At 29.9% G+C, this 23,137-nt stretch overlaps 2 protein-coding genes across 2 annotated transcripts; both read left to right on the top strand.

The window, feature by feature from the left end:
- Positions 1–83: 83 nt before the first annotated feature.
- On the top strand, positions 84–18,310 carry LOC125820341 (cyclin-D4-2-like). Its single transcript, XM_049499779.1, has 9 exons — positions 84–409; positions 1,480–1,566; positions 1,690–1,788; positions 2,205–2,406; positions 2,497–2,621; positions 3,183–3,350; positions 17,512–17,619; positions 17,989–18,141; positions 18,272–18,310. The coding sequence occupies exons 1-9, from the start codon at positions 137–139 to the stop codon at positions 18,308–18,310; spliced, it is 1,254 nt and encodes a 417-aa protein (XP_049355736.1). The 5' UTR covers positions 84–136.
- LOC125820000 (transcription factor bHLH145-like) lies at positions 17,880–20,191 on the top strand. The gene is made up of 3 exons (XM_049499414.1): positions 17,880–18,141; positions 18,272–18,427; positions 18,535–20,191. The coding sequence occupies exon 3, from the start codon at positions 18,552–18,554 to the stop codon at positions 19,638–19,640; it is 1,089 nt and encodes a 362-aa protein (XP_049355371.1). The 5' UTR covers positions 17,880–18,141; positions 18,272–18,427; positions 18,535–18,551; the 3' UTR covers positions 19,641–20,191.
- Positions 20,192–23,137: the final 2,946 nt, after the last annotated feature.

Below are 23,137 nucleotides of genomic sequence, written 5' to 3'. Positions count from 1 at the left end.
ATGAAATTTACATTCATTTCTCTTTATTTGCATTGTCTTTTTTAAACTAGAAAATTTTACTTACATTAAATACATTTATATTCACAAGGGGACTTATTTTTTAGTATACAAAAATACAATCTTTAAGGCATTTTCAATGGCACCAACTATGGATTTTGTAATTTCTGGCCTTTTTTGTGCTGAATATAACAAAAGCATGCTCGAAAATGTGTATGATGATATTCATACATTGTTTCATGGGGATCATCAAAACAATCAGCAAACTATGCCATTTCAGAGTGATGATTGTGTGGCTTTGATGATTAAAAAAGAATGTGAATATATGTGTTGTGATGATTATCTTGAAAAGTTGAAAAATGGGGAATTTGATTTGGGGGAAAGAGAGCAAATTCTTGATTGGATTTGCCAGGTTGGTTGGTTATAATTTAGATTCTTGATGTGATTAGTGGAAATTTTCTTGATTAGTACTTGTTAATCAATTTAATGTTAAGTAGATTTCACTTTAAAGTTTGATGGATTGTGATTAGTCCGAGGCGGAACCTGAATTTTTTGTTTATGAATTTTAAATCACAAATCATTTTTGTTTATGGAGTTTTGTCGAATCTGTTAACTTTAAGGCTGGCTTCTCCCGTGTGAATAATGAATCAACTTTTCAAATTACAGGGTACTTCTATTGATATAGTCAGAGGAACCTGAATTTTTACTTTATGAATTTTGAATCACAAATCATTTTTGTTTACTGAGTTTTGTTGAACTCAATAACTTTTAGGCTGGCTTCGTTCATGTGAATAGTGAATCAACTTTTTCGATTACAGGGTACTTTCATTGATATAATCATAGGCAAAATCTGAATTTTTATTTTATGAATTTTAAATCATAAATATTTTTTGTTTATTGAATTTTGTCGAACTCGATAAATTTTAGGTTGGTTCCGTCTGTGTGAATAGTGAATCAACTTTTTCAATTACACGTTACTTTCATGAATAGGCAGAGTCAGAACTTTTTGTTTACTAGTACTGAATCACAATCATTTTCATTAATTGGTTCTTGCGAACTCATAACTTTAAGGTTAGCTCCGCCCCGTAAATAGTAAATCTAACTTTAAATTACAAGGTAACTTCATTTCTTGTTTCAAAAAGGGATGCTGTGTATTGTTGTGTGTGTGGTGGGGGGGAAAAGGGGGGAGGGGGGGGGGGGGTTATATGATGATATAATTCTTGGATTTTACTTTATATTGGAAAATCTTTTTATTTGAGTTGGTAGGATCTTTTTTGTTTTTTTTCATATAAATTTTGTACCTTGAATGTATTTTTATCTTTTTCCTACTTTATTAAATTTTTAGGTGTCTTTGACTGAGTTTTTTACGTTTATTCTTGTCTTGTTCTACTTGTGAAACATAGATTTTTACAATCTAATTTGTAATTAATGTTTAATTAAGTATTGATCAATGCTAATTGTGGCTTTATTATTTGTATGCAGGTTCATTCACATTTCAAATTTGGACCATTGTGTCTATATTTGTCTGTGAACTATCTTGATAGATTTCTTTCTGTCTTTGAGTTACCTGTAAGTTAATTGATCATCAAATTTATTAATTATAACTTCATATGATCATCAAGTTTTTTTAATTGTAGTTTCATTTTAATCATCAAGTTTTATTAATTTTAATATGATTTGCTTGTTTTATAGGAGGAAAGAGCATGGACAATGCAATTGTTGGCTATAGCATGTGTGTCTATTGCTGCTAAATTGGAAGAGGTTGAAGTTCCTCTATCTGAAGATTTACAGGTAAATATATACCCTCCGTTTTAATTTACATGTCTTAATTTGACTAAGCACGAAATTTAAAAAAAAATAGTCAAAAAAAAATTATTCTTAAGATATTAAATTAAAGATGTGTGTAACGTATCAAAATATTATTAAATCTTGTGATTTTAGATATATCACATGAGACTTTGTTCTGATTTATATTATGGTCTAAAATAAGTCAGATATTTTCTAACTATAAACTGTTCCCAATATAGAAGTATATCATTCTTTTGGATTATCTAAAAAGGAAAGAGTATTATATTGTGTGACGTTCTTTTTTTAAACAGACTAAAAGAAATAGTAACACACATAAATTGTCTATAGAAGGGTCATTTTATTTAATTTTTGGGTACTTGTCTAATAATTGTTAATAAATTTGTAATGATTATTGACAGATTGAGGGAACACAATTTGAGTTTGAAGCAAGCACCATACAAAGAATGGAGCTTCTTGTGTTGAAAACATTGAATTGGAGAATGCATGCAATTACACCATTCTCATTCATTGATTATTTCATTAAGAAGATTAATGGTGATCAAATTGCTTCAACATCTACAATGTTTAAAGCTACTAATCTCATAATAGGAACATTGAAAGGTAACATTTTCATCTTGCAAAATTTTGACTATAGAAAAATGAAAATGAAATATGTAATTTAAATTTTATGAGGGTGAAAATTTAATGTAGGGATTCACTTCTTGGAATTCAAACCTTCTGAGATTGCAGCAGCTGTGGCAATCTATGTTGTGGTGAAAAATAAGACAAGTGGCATTGAGAAAGCAATATCTACCCTGATTCAACAAGTACAAAAGGTAAATCTTGAATTCACTTCTTGGAATTCAAAATTTATGTTGATGATCATTGTTTTCGCGACTATATCCTTCATTTTCAAGCTTTATATTTATCGTGCTTTTTTTCATTTGAGCGTCTATTCATTCTTTTTTGGTGTGTATAAAGTCACGGAGCGATTCATACATCTATCTTATTGTATTGACGCAATTGGAAGATCAGGATTTCTCCCTGTCGCTCAAGGTGGAATGTAATATCTTGACCGACGAGCTTCAATATGAGCTTCGAGAAAAGCATGCAAAGCACACTAACCTAACATCAAATTAGATGAAACTACTATATACATATACATAGATTATATATTAATTATATACACATATTATCGTATGTTGGTTATTTTATTTTAAGCGATTGAGTGTGCTGCTATTTAGATTAATTTTTTTTAAAAAAAAAAAAAACATATATAGTAGTACTTTTGATTATTTACTATTACTTTTCAATCTTATGTCTTTCATCTTGATTAACTTTACATTTAATCCAAAATGTTAAAAGATTTCTTCTTTGTCTTTGTGACTATTTTGTAGGATAAAGTAAAGAAGTGTGTTGATTTGATCAAAGAATCATCTTTGCTAAGTGATTTTGGTGCCTCAACTCTCATGGTTCCTCCAAGTCCAACAGGTGTATGGGATGTTGCAAGTTCAAGTGACATGAGTGATGATGATTCAGGTCCAAGTTCCCTAGATGATGAACTAGTACTAAAAGGAAAAAGATGGATGAAATGAATGAGTGAAAGCATATGCTTGGTGTTCAGAATAGCTTGCGCGCAATTCAAGTCAAGTACTTCATGGGAGAACATTAGACTTCTTCATACCTAGAAAAAAAAAAAAAAAAAACTCTAAATAAAATTGTTCTTGCTTTTAAGTTTTAGAAAGGTAAATTTTGTTTTATGTTTGGGGCTATATTAAACAGTAAGGGCCAAAATAGGAAGGAAAAAGTTGAGATTTGTGCTTCATTTTGAGCTATTAACAATCAATTCATCACTTATTGTTTGAGGACTTAAGTTTTGTCTTTTGCGAAGACTAGTCGTGTTGTGCACAAGCTCGATATATATTCATAACTTTAATTTTTTAAAATCGTATTAGTTAAATAATTTTATAATTTATAATCTAAAATAAATTATATATTTGTGTAATAATAAATTATCTCATTAGTTGTAAAATGAATAACCAATAAATATTGGAAAAATTACTTAATTAGACAAGCATTCCTATCATAGTTTGAAATAATTACATATTGTCTCACTAATGAGTACTTTCATATCATATTTCAAGTCAGATGCACCTAAATACATGTGTTTTTGCTACCAAATACACTAAAATGGGGAGAGAGGCGGGCTAGATAGGAAGGAGGTGAGCAAGATGGTATATGTATCCTAGACATATGTGAATCATACAAGATACATATATCTGGGATGCCAAAAATAGGGAGAGAGGCAAGCGAGAGTGGAGAGTGGCGAGGAGAGAGTCAGATACATGTGAATTCACTTAGATATAGTATATCTACAACAAATTATACATAATTTTGACCTCATATATTCGAGATGCATGTATCTGAACATATTTGAATACTAGATACATATATCTGAAGTCTAAGCTGGTGAAATTCGATAAGTTACCCGTAAATATTGTTAAGAACAACGGCAATATTTATAATCCATGCAAATTTATTAAAATAAAAAATTGTTCTGCCCTTTGTTTCACTGAATTGGAAAAGCATATTAAAGATTGTATAATTTATCTCCTCTACTTAAAGATTAGTATAAATACATAAAGAACATTGTTAATCCATTTTGTATCTTTTAATTCTACAACAATTGAAATGCTAGTAGAAGTTTGTTACACGTACCTCTTTCTCAGCTAATTAATATTAATGATTTTTGTGCTCATAAGGGGAATCCAATTTGAAATTTATGAGTTCAAAATATTAGTCCATTTCAATTACTGGGTTATAATTAACAATTTATACATATTTTGAAAGATTTTTTTTTAAGACAAATATATATTTTATATCAAAACTATTGAATTTTACCAAATTCACTTCCTACACTCTAGCGCAGCTCGGCTCTTAAGTGTGCTTTTAGGTTCGATATGGCAAAGTACAAGGGTGGAGCTACGGTGGCAACATTTGAACCCCTTCATAATCAATCAGCCATTAAAGTTTCAAAACTTGTTTGATTAAAAATTTGGCATACCGCAAATGTAAATCATTTTGAGAGAATTATATATCAAAAGACTTGAAACATCAAGAGGATTTCATATCTAAAATTTGAGACTGTTTAAAGGTAATTTTAAGTTGATCCATATTTAATAGTCAATATTCACTTCATGTATAGTTAAGTTATAATATTCAACTCTTTGAGTGTATCATAATGTATAGTCAGTGTATAGGTAAGTTGTATTGTCAGTGTATACTTTCTATAACTTTGATAAGCTATATTGTATAGTTAGTGTATATTTTCAATGACATTTGACCTTTTTTTTTATGTAAATAAAAATATAGCTATATTTATTATAAACTAATTACTTTATTATGTATATTTGAAACGATCTTTATTAAATACCTGACAAATTAAGTAGCATTGTTGATATATACCATTGGGTAGGAAAATGAATGATGATAATTTATCATGGCCCATTCTATAATTTAAACTCAAGAAGCATATTGATAGTACTTGTTCTACAGGCCAGACCAGTTGTTCAAAACAAGGTTTGGGCCATAAATATACATATTGTTTGGTCCAAAGAACATTTCCATATCTTTGATATACAAATAGATATCTTTAACCAACAAGAAGGGATGGGCAAAAGGCAATAAGGTGAAGAGTTAACCGCATAGAGCGGTTAAGTCACTCAACTAATGAAAATTATGTAGCATAAGTCATTTTATCTTTGTGTGAAGCCTCACTTTCGATCAAGACATGAATGTGCATCCCTAGCTCTAGCGCTCTCTCTCTCTCTCTCTCTCTCTCTATATATATATATATATATATATATTTGTCGATGACTTTTTTTCTATGGAAAAGTAACAAAGGAAATATAGTATTAGGAATTGAGTTTAATGGGTTAGATGGATAGGTATAATATTAGGTTGGGTATAATAGTTATAGTGAAGAGCAAATTTTAATAGTGATAAAAATAAATTCATGTCGGTGTCACGTAAGACAACTGGACTGAAGACATATTACTTAACAGTTCAAAAGCAAATATGAGCCCTAAATTTGACGATAAGGGAAAGTACATCAAAAAAGAATGATAAGAAATAAATATAACCCTTTTTTAGAGTACAGAAGCAAATATGACCCTTTTCAATATTATATAGTAAAGTTAACTTTTTTAATTTTTGTATAAGAAAGTCAATTTGTATAGTCTTTACACACAAAAAGAAAACTATTCTGATCGGTTTTATGAATTTTCCTATATCCAACTTCTAATTTGACATTTATATTAGTCCACCACTTTATTAATCCAAGCACAAAATTGCCTTATCCCATTAAAAAAACTACGATACTAGAAGTTCAGATACGATTCAATGAACTCAGCAACTTTGATTCAAATAAATATCAAAATTTTGAGTCCGACTCTGTTGGCAACATCATTTTAGTGATGTAAAGGGTTGACGTTTAATTTGGTTCAATAATCGAAGGGCATGCGAAGGAGATCTCTCTGTGTTTGAGATTTGCACACTTACTCACCTATTGCTATCTATCATTGGAATTTGGAAAAAGTGGAGTACAAAGAATTGACCCTTAAACAAGCTCTCTTGCTTTGAACAAATAGAAAAAATATCAAGTTCATGTATTAATTTTCGTATAAATTATTACAACGTTTGGTAGTTAATTATGATGTAAATGATTTAGTCGTTCGGACAAGCTTTGAATTTTGGTCATGGTTCAAAATTGAATTGAATCGAACGATACGCCTAAATTGTGATGTTCTTTTTCATGTTTCTATATTTTGTCCTCCATATTATCAAATTATAAAAAAAAAAAATATTAAACTTGACCGCATCACTTACGTTTTTATTTACATTTAATATAAATAGTGAAAATAGGAAACAAAAATAAAATAAACACAACAACAAAACGATTGAAGAAAGAATATTTTTTATAAAAAAAATGCATCGTTTTCTTTTTAAAGGAAGGCTTATGTAGCATGAGCCTTACAACCTACCATTTAACGTCGTCTGACGTATACCCCTTCATCTAAATATTGTCATTTTAATTTCATACTCAATTTTATTGCCTTCTTAATACTTTACTCCTTTTTTTTTTTACCCTTTTAACTCTGAACTCTTAAAAAATCATGTTTGCTCAACACAAAAGCAGCAATATTAGAGGAAGAAACAAAACCCAAAGGACCAAATTAACAAAATACACAGTGGATAAAATAAATATATTTAGTAGTATAATATAAATATATAAAATATAAAAAAGTAATGTTGAGGTGGGTGTAAAAAAAAAAAAAAAAAAAAAATAAAGCACGCTCTCCACCAGTGACGGCGCGATCGAAGCTATTTTTCCGGAACAGCCGCTGTGTTGATTGACTGACTCACTACTTTTAACTTTCACATGCCAAACCCTTCTCATGCCTCCATCTCTTCTGATTAAATTTCTCCGTCTATTTTTACTTGTTTAAAAATAATATTAATTAAAAATAAGTGTATGTTAAAAAATTAATTACATATTTAATCATCTTTTTATTTTATTGGCGAGAGATTAAGAAAAAAAGACTTACTAAACACATGATTTCTTAAAAAGCAAATGTGATATGTAAAAGTGCCTCGGGTATTATTTGTCACACTCGTTAAGAAAATAATAAATATTTTTTCTGTCTCAATTTATATGACTTACTTCTTTTTTTTTAATCAGTCTCAAAAAAATGACACATTTCTATATTAAATAGCAATTTAACATTAAGATATTCATTATACTCTCAATAAAGTGATTTATAATCAGAGAAATATTTATCACCAGCGGTCAGCAGAGCGTGTCTGTCGTATCCTCCTAAATATTTAGTGGTAGCATGCGTGCAATCCCCAAAACGAAAGGGGCAATAAACAATGGTTTGACCTTCTATTTTTTACCTCATCACTTTCTAACTATTTAAGATATTAATTGGTCAATATTAGTAGTACTTAATTTTATTTAGATACTTTAATAAGGAAAGTTTGCAGATACTCATTAAAATAAATTTAATTAGCTTTTATAGCTATAGTTTGTTAATTATAATTCGTAACTACATATTAGAGGTAGGAGAGAGGCGAGCGAGATTGGGAGAAGGAGGAGAGAGGCAAGCGAGAGAGTTGAGAGAGGCGAATTGTATTTATATATCTATTGAATTGTATATGTATATAGATAATTGTATATATGTAACGTATATACATATGTATTAGTATATCTGGCAAGCGAGATTGGGAGAAGGAGAAGAGGCGAGCGAGAGAGTGGATAGGAGCGAATTGTATTTATATATCTATTGAATTGTATATGTATATCTGTTAGATAATTGTATATATGTAACTGATATACATATGAATTAGTATATCGGGCGAGTGAGATTGGGAGAGGGAAGAGAGAGGTGAGTGAGAGAGGGCAGACGGTGGAGAGAGACAAATTGTATTTCTATATTGGTCGTATAATTGTATACGTATATGTATAATTTGTATTTGTATATCTATAAGTGAGGAGAGAGGCGAGAGAGAGGAAGAGAGGAGAGAGGCACACATAATTATATCTAAAATTAAATTGTGAGTGGTAATTAATGGAAACTATAGCTATATTAGATAATTAACTAATACTTCATCCGTCCACTTTTATTTGTCATATTGCATTTTTCGAAAGTCAATTTGACTAATTTTCAAAGTTAAATTAGATTACATTAATTCGATATTTAAAAAAAATACAGATATTCAAAAACTATACGAAAAATATTATAAATTGCAATTTTTTGGATATCAAGATGATGAAGAAATACATCGTAAAATGTTAGTTAAAATTCTTATAGTTTGACTCTTAAAACAGGACAGCATGACAATTAAAAGTGGATAGAGGAGTATATATTTGTTTATCCGCATAATTTCCCCTACTTTAATTATGATCTGTTTTAATTGAACACCTACGTAGAAAAAAATCAAATTTTGGTTTTTAAGATTTGGTTGAGTTGAGGTAATTTTACCACTTCCTTCTCATATATGATGCACAAATAATAATGATATTAGATGATAATTCTTGGGCTTGATTGGTGGTTAAAGGTTGCCAATAATGAAGAATATAATCATAGGATATCATTAATGGTAGTTACGGGAAGATTGAAAAAGATGATGAATATAGTTATGGCCTATGAGATTCTTGATGGTGAATTAAAATATCTCAAATGAGTGTATTAAAATCGTCATTGGAATTAATTAAGGTGGTTAACCAAAATATGGAATTCATGAAAAATTATAATAAAAGTCTAAATATAAATCAACTAATTAGAGGTGGAAAGGGGACGGTCGGCCCAACTTGACTCAAAACCAAGACTCCTTACAACTCGCATTAATAGCAACATTGTACAGACGAAGATTAATTGAACAAAAAGATTTAGACAATTCTCAAAAGAGATAAAAAAAGATTCGATGAAAACCAGACCTACATGTGTGCAAATCTACATGGTAACCAAAACTTTGTATCTTAGCCTACACATCCAAATTTAGAGAAAGCAATTGCATGCTAGGTCATGACACAATTTTCCTCCTTTACTACTTTCATTTCATGTTGTGTTTTATGATTTTCTCGATATGTGGAGGGGCAACTCAAACACTATATATATTGACTTACTTATAAGTGGAAGCATATATTATATAGTTATATATATATATAATGACATTACTTCATCTTCCACCAAGATATTATTGGCTTGTTATTGAACCCAATATTTTCTGTTGGGTTGACATATGCAAAAAGAAACTATTCACTTCTAAAGCACTCACATAAGTTCATATTTGTGTCACCTGACTAATTCAGATTTGTTTCACATATATAGGCTAATTTTCTTCGAAAATGTTTCCTATCAATAATTCTTTATTCTTAAAGGAGTCTCATTCACTCCATCACACTCCTTGATCTCGATCGGCTTTTCTTAATTGTTACTTGCATTGCAACTCACTCTTTTTTGTTGAGGGGGAAATAAGATGAAGTCCCACAAACTTATATTATTTACACATATTCAAAACTTGAACATCACAATTACTAGGAGAACATATATGATGAGGAAGTTCATGTTTCCTTACCCTCCAAGGGAAACAAACATGCAAAAAACTAGTTCCAAAAATGATGTTCCATAACTCCTAAACTCATGAAATGTTCTCTTTCATCCAACATATATATGTGTAGATTGCATATATAATTAATTAATGTGGCATATTCATTAATTAATAAGTTCTTTAACAGTATAAGATATGATGCATCCCATGACCTAAAGCCAAAAGACATCATAATTTTATTAGTATTTTTTTATTAGGTTAATAGATAAATCAAAACTAGGTAATTAGTTAGGACCAAATAAGAAGGTTACCACTTACCACTTTGTATTAATGGAAATCCCACACCCCCACTTTTTTTTATTGATAAAAAAATACAAAATATGTTCCGTACTAGAAATAAAGATTTTTTCCACGACAAATCAATATAAAATTTATTTATATAAAATATGATTTTTCCATGAACTAGCTTACTGAAAAAATACACAACGAAAAACATATTTTCATTGATCCTAGTTTGTCAATATAAAAACATTATTACTATTTTTCTTTTTTCGCTAATTCAATCAAAATATCTAGAGAAATAGGCTAAACATTTTTTTTAGTGGTGGCCCTTTTCATGTTTAAAGTGTAACAAGAGATCTAGAGATAAAAAAGTGTAAGAAGTGGGTTGAATTAGAACATAAAATACGTTATTAAGTGGTGGTGGGGTGAGTAATTAATATGAAGCATGCAAAGGGATTCCTTCCTTTATATTCTGCACTTTTTGTATTGGGTTTGTGGGTAATAATAGAAAAATATATTACTTAGTAAGTACTATATATATTAAAGTTTGAAAAAAGAAATTTAGCTTTACAAGCGTGGAAATTTTCTGTTGGAAATTCCACAAACACAACTAAATGGGGTTTCATGTCCCACCAATATTCTCACTATCCCCATCTTAAAAAATAATATTTATATTAAATCATATAATCTAGCATAATTAAGTGATAAATTGATGTGTGAATGCATATTTGTTACTGGTTGAATATAAATATCGAGTATGAATAAGTTTTTTGAGATCATAGAATCAAAGATATAAATATAAGTTTTTTGAGATCATAAATTAAAGATATAAACATTAGATTGTTAAAGGAAAAGACAATATTTAAATTCTCGAGAAATTATATTATATCATTCTCATATTTAAGAAATCGTTTTTAAAGTATAATTTGAGGTGAGTCTGAAATTTGAATTTTCATAATCCATTTATGTAGAAATATGAATTCCCCAAAGTTTTTTTTTTTTTTTGACATAATGATTAATATTGATGAAATTTATTAGTCAATTAATCATGAACCCCAAAGCAATAATTTTGCATAGGAAAAACCAGTGATCACATAAAGATTGGACATAAGTGCCCCCATGTGTGCCTCCTTTTTTTAAATATAAAAATAAAATCTATAGTGCAACTTTTTTTTTCTTTTGCTTTAAAAGTATTACATTTATTTATAGTGCGTCTTTTGGAAATTAATGCTATAAAAAATGATTTAGTGGTTAGCCTGAAGTAAAACCAATCAGATATATATTCATATAAAAGTTAATAAAAATCATTAGAGATATTAATACACCTCAATGCCTCATGTTTGTAATTATTATCATATAGAAATTTAAAAATTAATGCAAGATTAAGAGTTGATGATTTTGGGTTTTAAGGGACATTACCGAGTTTGAACCCATTTATAAAATTCGAATTAAGAAAAATACAATATAGTTATGTACATTATATACTTTCGGATATTTATAGATCCTGAAAAATATATAATGATAAAAATAGTTGAATCATGTTGTAGCAAGAAAAATATATAATAATAATAATAATAATAATAATAATAATAATAATAATAATATTAATAATAATAATAATATTAATAATAATAATAATATTAATAATAATAATAATAATAATAATAATAATAAAATCATATCATTTTTTTTGGAATTTTCAAAGTTGGAGTTGTGTTTGATCATACTTTTAGTAATAAATATTTAGAATTTGGATGTTTTTTTAAAAAAATATATGAAAGATGATTTAAACATGAAATATAATGTAAATGTGTTTATTTTAATTTAAATATAAAATCCAGAATACATTTGAAAATGAAAAATTTATAAAAGTGAAAAAAGAATTTTGGGTGTTTTCAAATTCCAAATAAAACTTTAAATTGTTTATCGAATTTATTGACCAAACGTTGATAAATTTCAAATAAAGTAAAAAATTATCTAAGATAGAATTAGTATATTTTTATATTTCTTTGTGGGTGGGTGTAGTACTACTGAAAACATCAAGGACCCCAAAAAAATTGTCTCACTTCAAATAAAGTGGTAATTACTGTAATTAATGTCTATTTATCTTGAGTTAATTACTCTTTCACACGTATCAAATGGAACAATAAATTTATACTTATTATTAAGAGTAAAATAAAATAAAATATTTTTCAATACAGATGGAAGTATGGAGTAGAATCTTGATTATTGTACGAAAAAGATAATTAAAGCAAGTATGGAGGATGATTAAATTAGAGATTAATTAATTAAGACGTGCCTAGAGGAATCCTTTTGCTTTTTTACATTGCTATAATTATGTATTACTACATTTAATTAAAAAAATTAGTGTAGTGATGGATGGTTTAAGTATTATATATTGCCACCAAAAGTGAAATAATCTTGATTTATATTGTTCCCTCCACTCCAAACATCATGCATTTAATTTATCAAAGCATCTTCTATTATTATCCAAAGTTTAAATTTAATTATGGTTTATAAATTAATTAATGTCTGCCTTGGATCTTTTCATCTGTACAAAAGATTTGTTTTCAGGTGATCAAATGATGGTCTCTAGGGTTATTTATATGTTTATAGTACACTCACTTTCATTTCTTTAACTAATTAATAATTAACTACTTATTGTTTATTTTATACTATTTCTTTGTCTTCCTCCTCTCTTTTTTATTTTTTGGCTTTTAAGTATCTGAATTTAAAGTGTACTGCCTCGATTAATTCAAATTCACAATATTATAAGTTCACTAATGAATAATGTTCCTAATATCTAGTGTCGAAGTCAGGATTTTTACAAGAATATTTAAAATTTAACGTATATGTATACAAAATAAATTTTGATCTATAGATATCTAATTTATATTTGATATTATAATTTTTCGCTCTGGATAAAATTTCCGTCTTCGCGATAAAATAGAACGTCATTTAATTAGATGGGGTATTCCATGTATGTCAATTGTCACATATAACCTAACAAATATCTAATTTAGGTATTATTAGAGCAATAGTCAAAGAAGGGAACAGTTGAGAATTTGACTGTCGTTTTCGAATATTCACCTGCTTTAATATTTATGTTCTAAATAAAAGTATGATTAAATCAAGAAAATAAAAATAGTATAGTATATATATATATATACGAAAAGATATCCAATAGAAATAATATATTCTCTTCACATGCATATTAAATTAAAGGGAAAATTGGAGAATATATTGTTTAATTTTGTGATTTAGAATGAATATATTACTCATTGATAAAGTAGTACATTTATTTTTCATAGTTTAACAAATTGTGCATATTTATCATTTTCGTTAACTGACCTATATTTACTGAATTTAAAAAAGAGAGCTTAAATCTGTTTTTTCTTTAATTCAAACAATATCATGTGACTCTTAAAAAATTATCTCACTCATTCTTTTCTTTTTATCCCTTCAAACCAGACCTAGAGACTCGACTCAAATGAAAAGAATACAATTCCTCTTCTAATCAGTCATAAAATCAATTTGGATCGGATTTGAATCTAATAGAGATTCCAATTTTCATTTTTGTTTGGACGGGTCTGGAGGTGTAAAGAAAATGACTAGGGTGATTTTTTTTAAAAGCCAAGTGACATTTTAAATTTTTAAAAAATGTGTTTTAGGTTATATTTTATAATTCAGTGTCTTTACGAAAAAGGTAATTATGCACCATTTGTTAGACGACAAGACAATGTATGCATCATTTATAAAACAATGAAGGTATGTACCACTTTTTCAGCAATGTGTATATATTCACTTTAAATCACAAACTTAAGGGATATATATGGCTCTTTTTCCTTATACGATACCACTAAGCAAGTGACAAAATATATATACATGCAGAATCAACTTTTGAGTTTCTTGGTTTTAAATTCTAAAAGGGACAATCTAGCTAAGTATATTGTTTAAACATATTAAATGAATTTTTCAAATATAAATACAAGATTTTGGCTAAAACGGTACTGAATTCAATCGAATTCGTAGCTTTCTCCCAAAGTCCGCCCTTAAATATGAGAAAATTTTGGTTTTAGAATTCAGCATTATTAGGACAACTTCTTGATTTTATTTTTAAAAAACTTTGCACTATGAAGTGGATGATTTTAATGCCAACTACCATGATTGTGAAATATCTTTGGTAATAATAAAATCTATATTTAGCAGGTCTAAGGTTTATAGTGAAAGTTACTAGACAATAGCGTATGTATGGGCATGACTGGCCAAAGTGCAATAGTTAATATTTTGCATGCTATAATCATGTAGTATTTCACTACTATGTATTATTATTATTATTATTATTTATAGTAAAGTAAAAGAAAAAGTGATTCAAGGTTGAAGAGTAAAGTAGTCATAGTAGTAATGTTTGATTAAACATTTCTTGCAAAGTGTGTGGAATAAAGCTGTTTTTTTTTTTTTAATGATGAAAAAGTTTTATTGTACTACTATTTGTTATTTCACCATTTTCTTTGTTCTTTGTTCTTCTTGCCCCTTCACCCCCCCCCCCCCCCCCCCTCATTTTAAAAAAAATCAATTATTGATATTCAAAATTTACTAGATCGATTAATTTGAATTCGAGTTAAGCAAGTCTACTAAAAGGTGTAAAATTATTTTATTGAAAAGTTCCTCATTTACAGTATTTTAGTTGATAATATCTAATTAAGCGTGAAGGAATATTCCAAATCATATTTTCACCTAGTGATCGATATTCACTTTGGAACAAAGGAAGATGCAACTTTTATATAGCGAATTCATCTAAAATCCAATACTTTTCATGTGAAATAATATTAATTTATGTATATAAATTCATTAAAATTGTAATAGATAGTATATACATAAATCCATAATTCTAAAAATATGAAAATTTCAATACTAAAGTTTCAAAGATTGGACACACAGCTAAAAATGTAAATCCATCTCCATTTTAAAGTTGATTAATTCAAAATAATGTTGAAAAGTCTCACTTTAAAAAATAAAACTCTCCTTATCAAATCAACTTCGTTCTTGAAATTCATACCTAAAATCTGAATAAAGAGATACTTATCACCCTGCCCTAACTTTTGATGGTTCATCACACCCTTGTTCATAGTTGAAGTTAAAGAGTATGTTAGTGGATTGAAATAATATTTGAATCTTGATAATCAAGTAGCCATAGCTAGTTAGAGGGGGCCTACATTGTGCTTTGTATCATTCATGGTTTGAATGGTCAAGTTTCAAATGATTGGGTGTTCTCTTCCCACATTGGATACTTTCCCCCTTTAGCATTGCTAATTCAATGGTAGAATTACCCCCAAAAAAGGGTTTATAAAAGAAAAGGAAAAAAAAGGGGCATTAAATTCATTTTTTAGAGGTGAAAAATTAGTAGTACTAAAATTTATAGATATATCGGTCATTAAAAGAAATAAAAGCATTATAACCAAAAAAAAAAAAAAAAGCACTTTCAAAGCGATATTTGATGCTAAATCTAAATTGAGATTTCGAAAGGGATGTTTTTTCGTTTTATTGTCTTGAGGAAACAAAATAAAAGCACTTATATGAATGCCACTAATTTTTATGTTCTTTTTAGTCTTGTTTGGTTTCGAGAGCATGCAACAAAAAGAATTTGATGTACGTAGATTTTATCTCTATTTTGTAAACAAAAACACACAAAAAATTGAAGGATAGCAAGGTGAATATTTTTCAACAATAACCACAATATTAGTCTGATCTCATTAGGCGAGGCCTGAAAATAATATGATATACATAGATCTTATCTCTATTCCGTGAAGGTAGAGAGACTGTCTCTTAAAAATCCTGACACAAGTAACTCATACCAAACAATTTTTAAAAATAACACACAAACGTATAGTAGACATAGCAACGAACTTCCCATACCGACCTCTATCCCTCATTCATCCCACCACTGACAACTTCCCACACCTCCTTATTGGGACTTCTACACATCTCCTCTTCATATGTATAAACCATCTCAATCTCACTTTCCCTAATCTTGTCCATCACGAAATTCACTCTAACCTTGTTCCGAATATTTTATTTATAATATTGTCTTTCCTATTATGCCTACACATCCACCTCAACATTCTTATTTCCGCAACTCTCGTCTTCTAAATTTGAGAGTTCTTAATTGGCCTACACTTTGCTCCAATTAACTTGAAAAATCATCTTCCAAAGTTTATAAAATAAAATTAGTTCAATATATGACCAAATCATGTTTTAGATCTATTTTTTAGAGAAAGAAAAAACAAGTGGAATCCTTCTAGACCAAAAAATTAAAGGTGATATGATTGTACACAAATCCAAGCGTGCATTTCGCACGCATGAAAGCAATTAATTTCAGCAACCAAAGTTTAAAATGTTTTTTATTTTTAAAAAAATAGAATAACCTGCAACGACTACAATTCTATCATTCGGGTGAACACTTTGGATATATTGAGTAAACTTTCACTTTATAATAGTCCGCAAATCACATAACAGATATAAATCGTATCAGGCAAATTCTATGTAACAGGCTTGACTCAGAAAATATTGAGGAGGAATCAGTCCTGGTCATCTACACGGATAACCACCCTCCAAATCAACGGAAGACTTAAAATGTTTATTTTCTTTTTCTTTTTTTTCATCATTTTTGTAAGTCTATATTAGTCTCCACCCTTATCTTTGACTGTACTCTACTTCTCCTCTCTCTCTATAATTCACTCTGCTTTTAATCTCTTACCTTTAAAAATCTCTCTGGGTTTTTAATTATACTCAATTTGGGTGTTGTTTCTGCAATTGTCATTCACTGTAAGTTCCTAATTTCTGATTTTTCCCTTTTTCTTGATAATGTACTGTCGATTATTTTTTTTTAGTCTATTTGCTATGTATCTGTTTTTTATGACATGGGGTTTGTTTTTTGATTGTTGGGTTCTGAATTCTGAATTTTATGGATTTTTTCTTGCATTTTCTTCTGTATTTTTCACTAAGATCTATGTTAAATACTACAAATTGTGCTATAGATTTTGACAAAAATTAGAAAACTTATTCACACTGATGTTTCCAAGATCCAATTTTTACACTACTTTTGTACTGCCTTAATTTATGACTGGTAAATCTCTGAAACAAAGATTAAAGTAACCAAAAGCAAAAAAGTACAAATCTTTGTTCTAATTAGTAATAATTTACCCCACCCCTCAATTATCCCACTAATAAGGCGTGCTATTACAAGATTCTTAACTTTTTTTTTTCAATAACATGCTTTCATATGATGTTCTTGACTTTGTAAATTGATGTTGTTTGTGGTACTGTTTACAGGAGCTTAAGAGTTGGTGGAAAGCACAGAAAAAGAAAAACAGTATGCTGTGTTGCTGTCTATCTGTTGATGTATATCGGAAAGTCATCTCCTTGAACTTGTACTGTCATGTAATTCTGTAGAATTGAGAAAAAAAAACAGTTTATTTGTGAAATCTTGATTAGTTTTTCAGTTTTTGAACCTCGGGAACTCGTAATCTTGTTAGTAATCTTCCATGGGATCCACACGTTTCATCGTTATACCGTGTTACGTTCTGAGGATTAGCTGAGAATCTATTCCTCTTCAGAACTTTGTTGTTGAATTGGGGATATTAGTGTTTGCTGTTGCAAGATAATTTCGGGTGTAGTTATCTTTGTCATTTCTTCTAGGAGATAGGTTGAGTTTATTAGAAAGATTCGCGCGAAGTAGTATTGTTTTCCAAGCATTTTCTGGTGGGAGTTGTTTGAAATCACTGGTCTTTTTGATTGTTCTGGTGGAAGATTGTTGTGGAAGGGTTGGAACAAGTAGTTATGGTGTGTCAAGCAGCTGGCCAGACAAGATTTCGGGCATTAAAACATGAAAATGGAATTGCGGGGTGTGCCACCATAATTGTTAGAGTTATAGCATGCTTTCAACCTCTTCAAGATTGCCAGGTTAGCGTTCGTCATGTTTCGTAATTTTGAATTAAGATTTCAACATTAGTGTATTTGTTGTATCCTTGATCTTGCCCTTTTTTGTACTTTGTTGTGGAAGAAACCTTATTTCTGTTCTTGTTTATTTCAGGCTGAATATTTCCGACAGTTGTTGAAACCTGTCACGTAGTTTTCGTCTTTCTTGTTGCTGCATCTTAGTTAAGCTGGAATTTTTTGGATTTTCTGTTGTTTCTCAAGTGTACAAGGAATAATCTGCAATTTGTATTACCTGAGTTATTTAGAACTGGTAAGTTTTGCAATTTCGCTGATCTTGGATAATTGTATTGTTTTGAAGATTAAGTTTTTATATTTGGATCATCTGGTTTATTGGATGTTATTTGGTTTGATCATCAGGTGATTGTTGTGGTTGAATGGAAAGAGACTTTGTATCGTGGTTCCGTCGCCAGTATCCTGATCTGCAATCTGCCCATTCGAACTTATCTAGTCGTGGACTCAATATTGGGCAGCAGAATTCTGTTCCTATTTACATGCCTCCGTACGCGAATGAGGTTCCAGTAAAAGGGTATTCGCCCTTTTCGTTTTCCGGGCTGCTAGAATCGAAGGCAAGCCAACCAACTGAAGCTCACAATTGGTTATACTGTTTACCACAGTTGCATCAGGGTTTTGCTCCTGTTTTGAGCACTATATCAAAAGAGAAGTTTGCTCCTCAGTCAGTTGACAATTCCGGAGTAAATGAAGAAGCCAATGCTGGCCCCGGATCCGCGCAGAAAAGATTTCTTGTTTTTGATCAATCTGGTGATCAAACAACTTTACTTTACAGTTCTCCAAATGGTACTCCTGTGCAATGCCTCCCCTCTTGGCATCCAAAATCCCCTGCACCTTGTAATCTGATTAAGGAAGGCCAACAGATTTTAGAGAACGGAATTTATCCATCTGAAAAATACTCCGGTGGTGAATATTATGAAGAAAATCATAGAGATGATGTAGAAAGTGAATTGCACGAGGATACTGAAGAATTGAATGCGCTACTCTACTCGGATGACGATGATAGTTATTCGGAGGACGGTGATGAAATGAGCACAGGGCACTCGCCTAGTACTATGACAGCTCATGATCTACCATCGTGGCATGACGAGATGGGTGAAGAAGTAAATAGTTCAGAATGGCCAAGCAAAAGACGTAAGCAGTTAGATGGTGGCTGCCATATACCATCACTCATGGATACTGCAACGTCTGCAAAACCCTTTACTTGTTCTGACTTGGAAGATGATGCAGAATCCAGTTGTGGGAACAGTCACAATAATCAAGTTTCAGAATTGGTTTCTCTATCTGGGAAAAAGAGGCCAAGAAAAGATCAAATTCTCGAGACGATAAGCATTTTGCAGAAAATAATCCCCGGAGGGAAAGGAAAAGACTCGATGGATGTCATTGATGAAGCAATCTGTTACTTGAGATCTTTGAAGGTGAAAGCCAAGTCTCTAGGACTTGATACTCTTTGAGCTTCTATGCTCCTGCTAATACTAGTCCGAGTACTAGTAGTATTGGCACTCGTGACATAATGTTCTGACTGAAGTTTTTGTGAATAAATAAGCTCAAGCGTCGTGTGGTAAAGAGCACTTCCCTGAATCTCGTAAGCTAGAAATGCAGATCGAAGACCCTTATGGCTTCTTAATACCATCATTCTATTGAAGTCTTTAGTCATGTCTCGTTCATATCTCTCAGTTAACGAGTTGATGACATATACCTCAGTTAGGATCCTCTGGAAGTTGTTGTGCTTGCTGCACTCTCTTGCTCTTTTCCGCGTGATCTTGTCAAGTTGCAACCATTTGCTGTTTTCCTAGTCTCATGACAGCAATTGTAGCGGCGATGCTGTCTTTCGTTTAGCTGTTGCATTATGTATATGCTCTGCTATTGTTTCTTAACAAGTTAAGAATTACTCCACCATGTGTTCATGGTTTGAAGTTTGTTGTCCAAAATGTTTCTAGTTTCATTCCATGTACGTATCGTTTATTCGAAATGGCTAATGTGAACTGTATTTTGTGTGTTTTAACCTTGTTTTTTGATGCAACATGAACACATTTTGTGTAATTGCTAGTGATAGTTATGTGATAAATTTAGTTTTGCTCATCCTTGCATTGTTCACTCAGGATGTGTTCGATACGGAGAAAAATATCTTCTTGTTTTTTTGCTGTTAAAATATTTAGGAAAACAAGTATCTTGAAAATGATGAAATAACTTTCATAATGAAAGTAGGAAAACAAATGCTTGTCTCCTCCCCCACCTCTGCAACCACCCACCCCAACTCATAATATTATCTAGTTGCATATCAAACACAAGAAAATAAGTGAACTTCGTACTGAAAACACAGTTAAAGTTGGCTATTCCATGGGCTCAATGGGTGTTTTAAGCAAAGGGCAAAAAAAAAAGAGTAGAATAAGAGAACTTTTGAAAAATAATGACTAGAAGTTATGTAACATTTGATAAGCATAGATAGCAACAGCCAACAGACATTGAACCACTGGTTATGATATTGAAATTTTGTGGACATGTCTCATTCATGTCTTAGCTGTGTAAATGGCCAAGTGCATATTTGGTGAGTAATTTGGGTCCCAACTATCACTTTCTTGCTCCTTTTTACTTGATCATGTCATGTTACTTACAAATCATGTGTATTGTATCAATCGGGTCTGGACAGGGTGATGTGCATGCGATCTCAGTTAATTTTATTTTGTGAAGATAGAAAGATTGTTATTAATATACATCGATCTTGACTCAAGTAAAACATATCATACGTTAAGTATGTACGTAAAGTAAAGTAATAACAACAATAAATAATACGATTACTGAACTAAAAAATAAAACAACAAAAGAGCAATTATTATGAAACTGAAAACTTTGGTATATAAACCAATTATGTTAAAAAGCTGGAGAATCTCATGTGTAACTAGTTAATGATTTCATCTAACTTGTAATCATGGTGATTTTTGGCATGTAAAGCATTATTAGTTGCACCTAACGGAAGGCACGGTCAATGAAGCGGATGAAAATCATCCTTAGAGAAAAAAATAAATAATGAAGTGTTTTTTTTAAAAAATTGTTTAGGCCTTCGTGAGCAAATTTACTCGGTATTTGTGTTCAAAAACGAAATTAAGATTTTGAGTTTGAGTCCTTGATTCAAGAAATCCCAACTTAATAGATTTTTAATAAGTTATTTATACATATTAAGTTAATTTTAAAGTAAAAATATAGAATGTGAGTCAAAATTACTGAATTATGAAGAATCCGTAGTCAAAACTGTAAATTTGACCCTAATTATGTCGGTGGAAGGTAACATGAATTTAGTGGAACGCTCGGTGTTATTTTTGGTTTTTGATGAATGGTGGTTGGTATCTGTATTGGGCAATAATTATTTCGGATTCATGATGCATACTACCCATTAAAAGAGAAAAAAAAAACATTACTAGTTTTATTTCATGTTATGTTGTTTCTTTGTTTTGTGTTTGGTGTTGGTTGTTGTCTTTATCTTTGTGTATATACGTAGCATGCGTGATTTCTAGCTAAGTCCAAAGATAGTGATGTGCTTTTATTGATTTGATTTATTTGTTAATAATACTTTACTAAAAGGGGACCGCATTTTATGTTTTTTATTTTAATATAATGTTTTTAATGCATTTTTTGGGTGATGAAATTTAGCATTTTCAACTGAAAACGATAGACATCAAAAAATTCCTGAAATATTCATAAAGAGATCAAGACATCAAATATTATCTTTTGTTGCCTGACGTTTCTACTGATGAGGTCCAAATCGTAAGATATAAAGAAGCTACTAACGTGAGTCACAAAGAAAATTCTGAAAAAAAAATCAACGAACAAACATAATTGTGCTCATAAATATTCATCAATAATTTTTTTTTCTTCATATTTTATAAATAGATGTAGTTTGAGCTTGAAATTTATTGCAAACAACGAGAAAAGCTAGAAAGTTTATAGAGTTGTATGATTTATGGACAAATTTATTTTGAATCTCCTAATCCTGATTAGGTGTAAAATTTAATTTTCCTGTAATCCTGATTAGGTGTAAAATTTATTATTCTTTTCTTTTAAATTAAAACACGATGCTCGTGGTTTGATAATTAATAGTCCTGGTCAATTATATACTATAATAAGTCACAAAAATATGCTCAAAAAACTATATATTTAATGTGCAAATGTCAAACTAGAAAAGAAAAATTGGAAATATAGTTGGGCCTCTAACTACTTCCCCTCATTTTTCTTGTTTTTTTAAATTTTTTTTTCCAAAGATAATATTTATGTCAATATCAATTCATGATACATTGATTGATAAACATATAATTAAGAGTGTCACACAACTTGCAATTTTTTTTGGAGATGGGTTGGTTTGTTTTGCGTTTATTATGCGTTCAATTAAGAGTGTGCTCGATAAGAAGGAATGTATTTTTCATTAAAAATATTTTTCTCCGTATCAACCACACCCTAAGATGTGGGACTATTCTTGAACTTAATTCAACGGACCATTGTTGCAATTCATAGCTATTTGGTGTGAGATTATTGTGATGCAATTATATTTGTGAGTTATGATTTAATTCAGTTTCAAAATTACAATTTAAGGTGCAGAATAAGTAAAAAAAAATTAGTAGAAATTTTGACATGTGATTTTATCTCGTGATTCTAAGATTATGAGATAAAATTAGCATTAGAACATGTGTTTTTTTATTTAGAAAAAATAACATGATTACATAACTTAAGATATCATAATCTCTAAAATTCCTTACTATTTAAAAAAATTACAAAAATCACCTCTCAGATACATCCCTATCCCCTCTTGGATACATACATCCCCTCTTGGATATATCCCTATCCCCTCATCCCTATCATTAAGTAATGCATCATTTGTTGTATCATACAACCAATGAATGTATCTGAGAGCAATGAAAAATTAGGGATTTTTCGTAATTGGGAAAACTCCTGGAATAAG

The sequence above is a fragment of the Solanum verrucosum genome, unplaced genomic scaffold (genome assembly GCF_900185275.1).
Source record: "Solanum verrucosum unplaced genomic scaffold, falcon-dt-bn FXZP01000229.1, whole genome shotgun sequence".
NCBI lineage: Eukaryota > Viridiplantae > Streptophyta > Magnoliopsida > Solanales > Solanaceae > Solanum > Solanum verrucosum.
The sequence above is the reverse complement of the archived record's forward strand: the minus strand, read 5'-3'. Positions and strand labels throughout refer to the sequence as shown.

What these genes read in the sequence shown, in the direction of transcription:
- LOC125820341 (XM_049499779.1), top strand. Translation starts at nt 137, where the DNA reads ATGGCACCAACTATGGATTTTGTAATTTCTGGCCTTTTTTGTGCTGAA. An exon ending in TGATTCAACAAGTACAAAAG is followed by an intron (nt 2,622 to 3,182) that starts GTAAATCTTGAA and finishes ACTATTTTGTAG; the next exon opens with GATAAAGTAAAGAAGTGTGT. An exon ending in AACCTCTTCAAGATTGCCAG is followed by an intron (nt 18,142 to 18,271) that starts GTTAGCGTTCGT and finishes TGTTTATTTCAG; the next exon opens with GCTGAATATTTCCGACAGTT.
- LOC125820000 (XM_049499414.1), top strand. Translation starts at nt 18,552, where the DNA reads ATGGAAAGAGACTTTGTATCGTGGTTCCGTCGCCAGTATCCTGATCTG.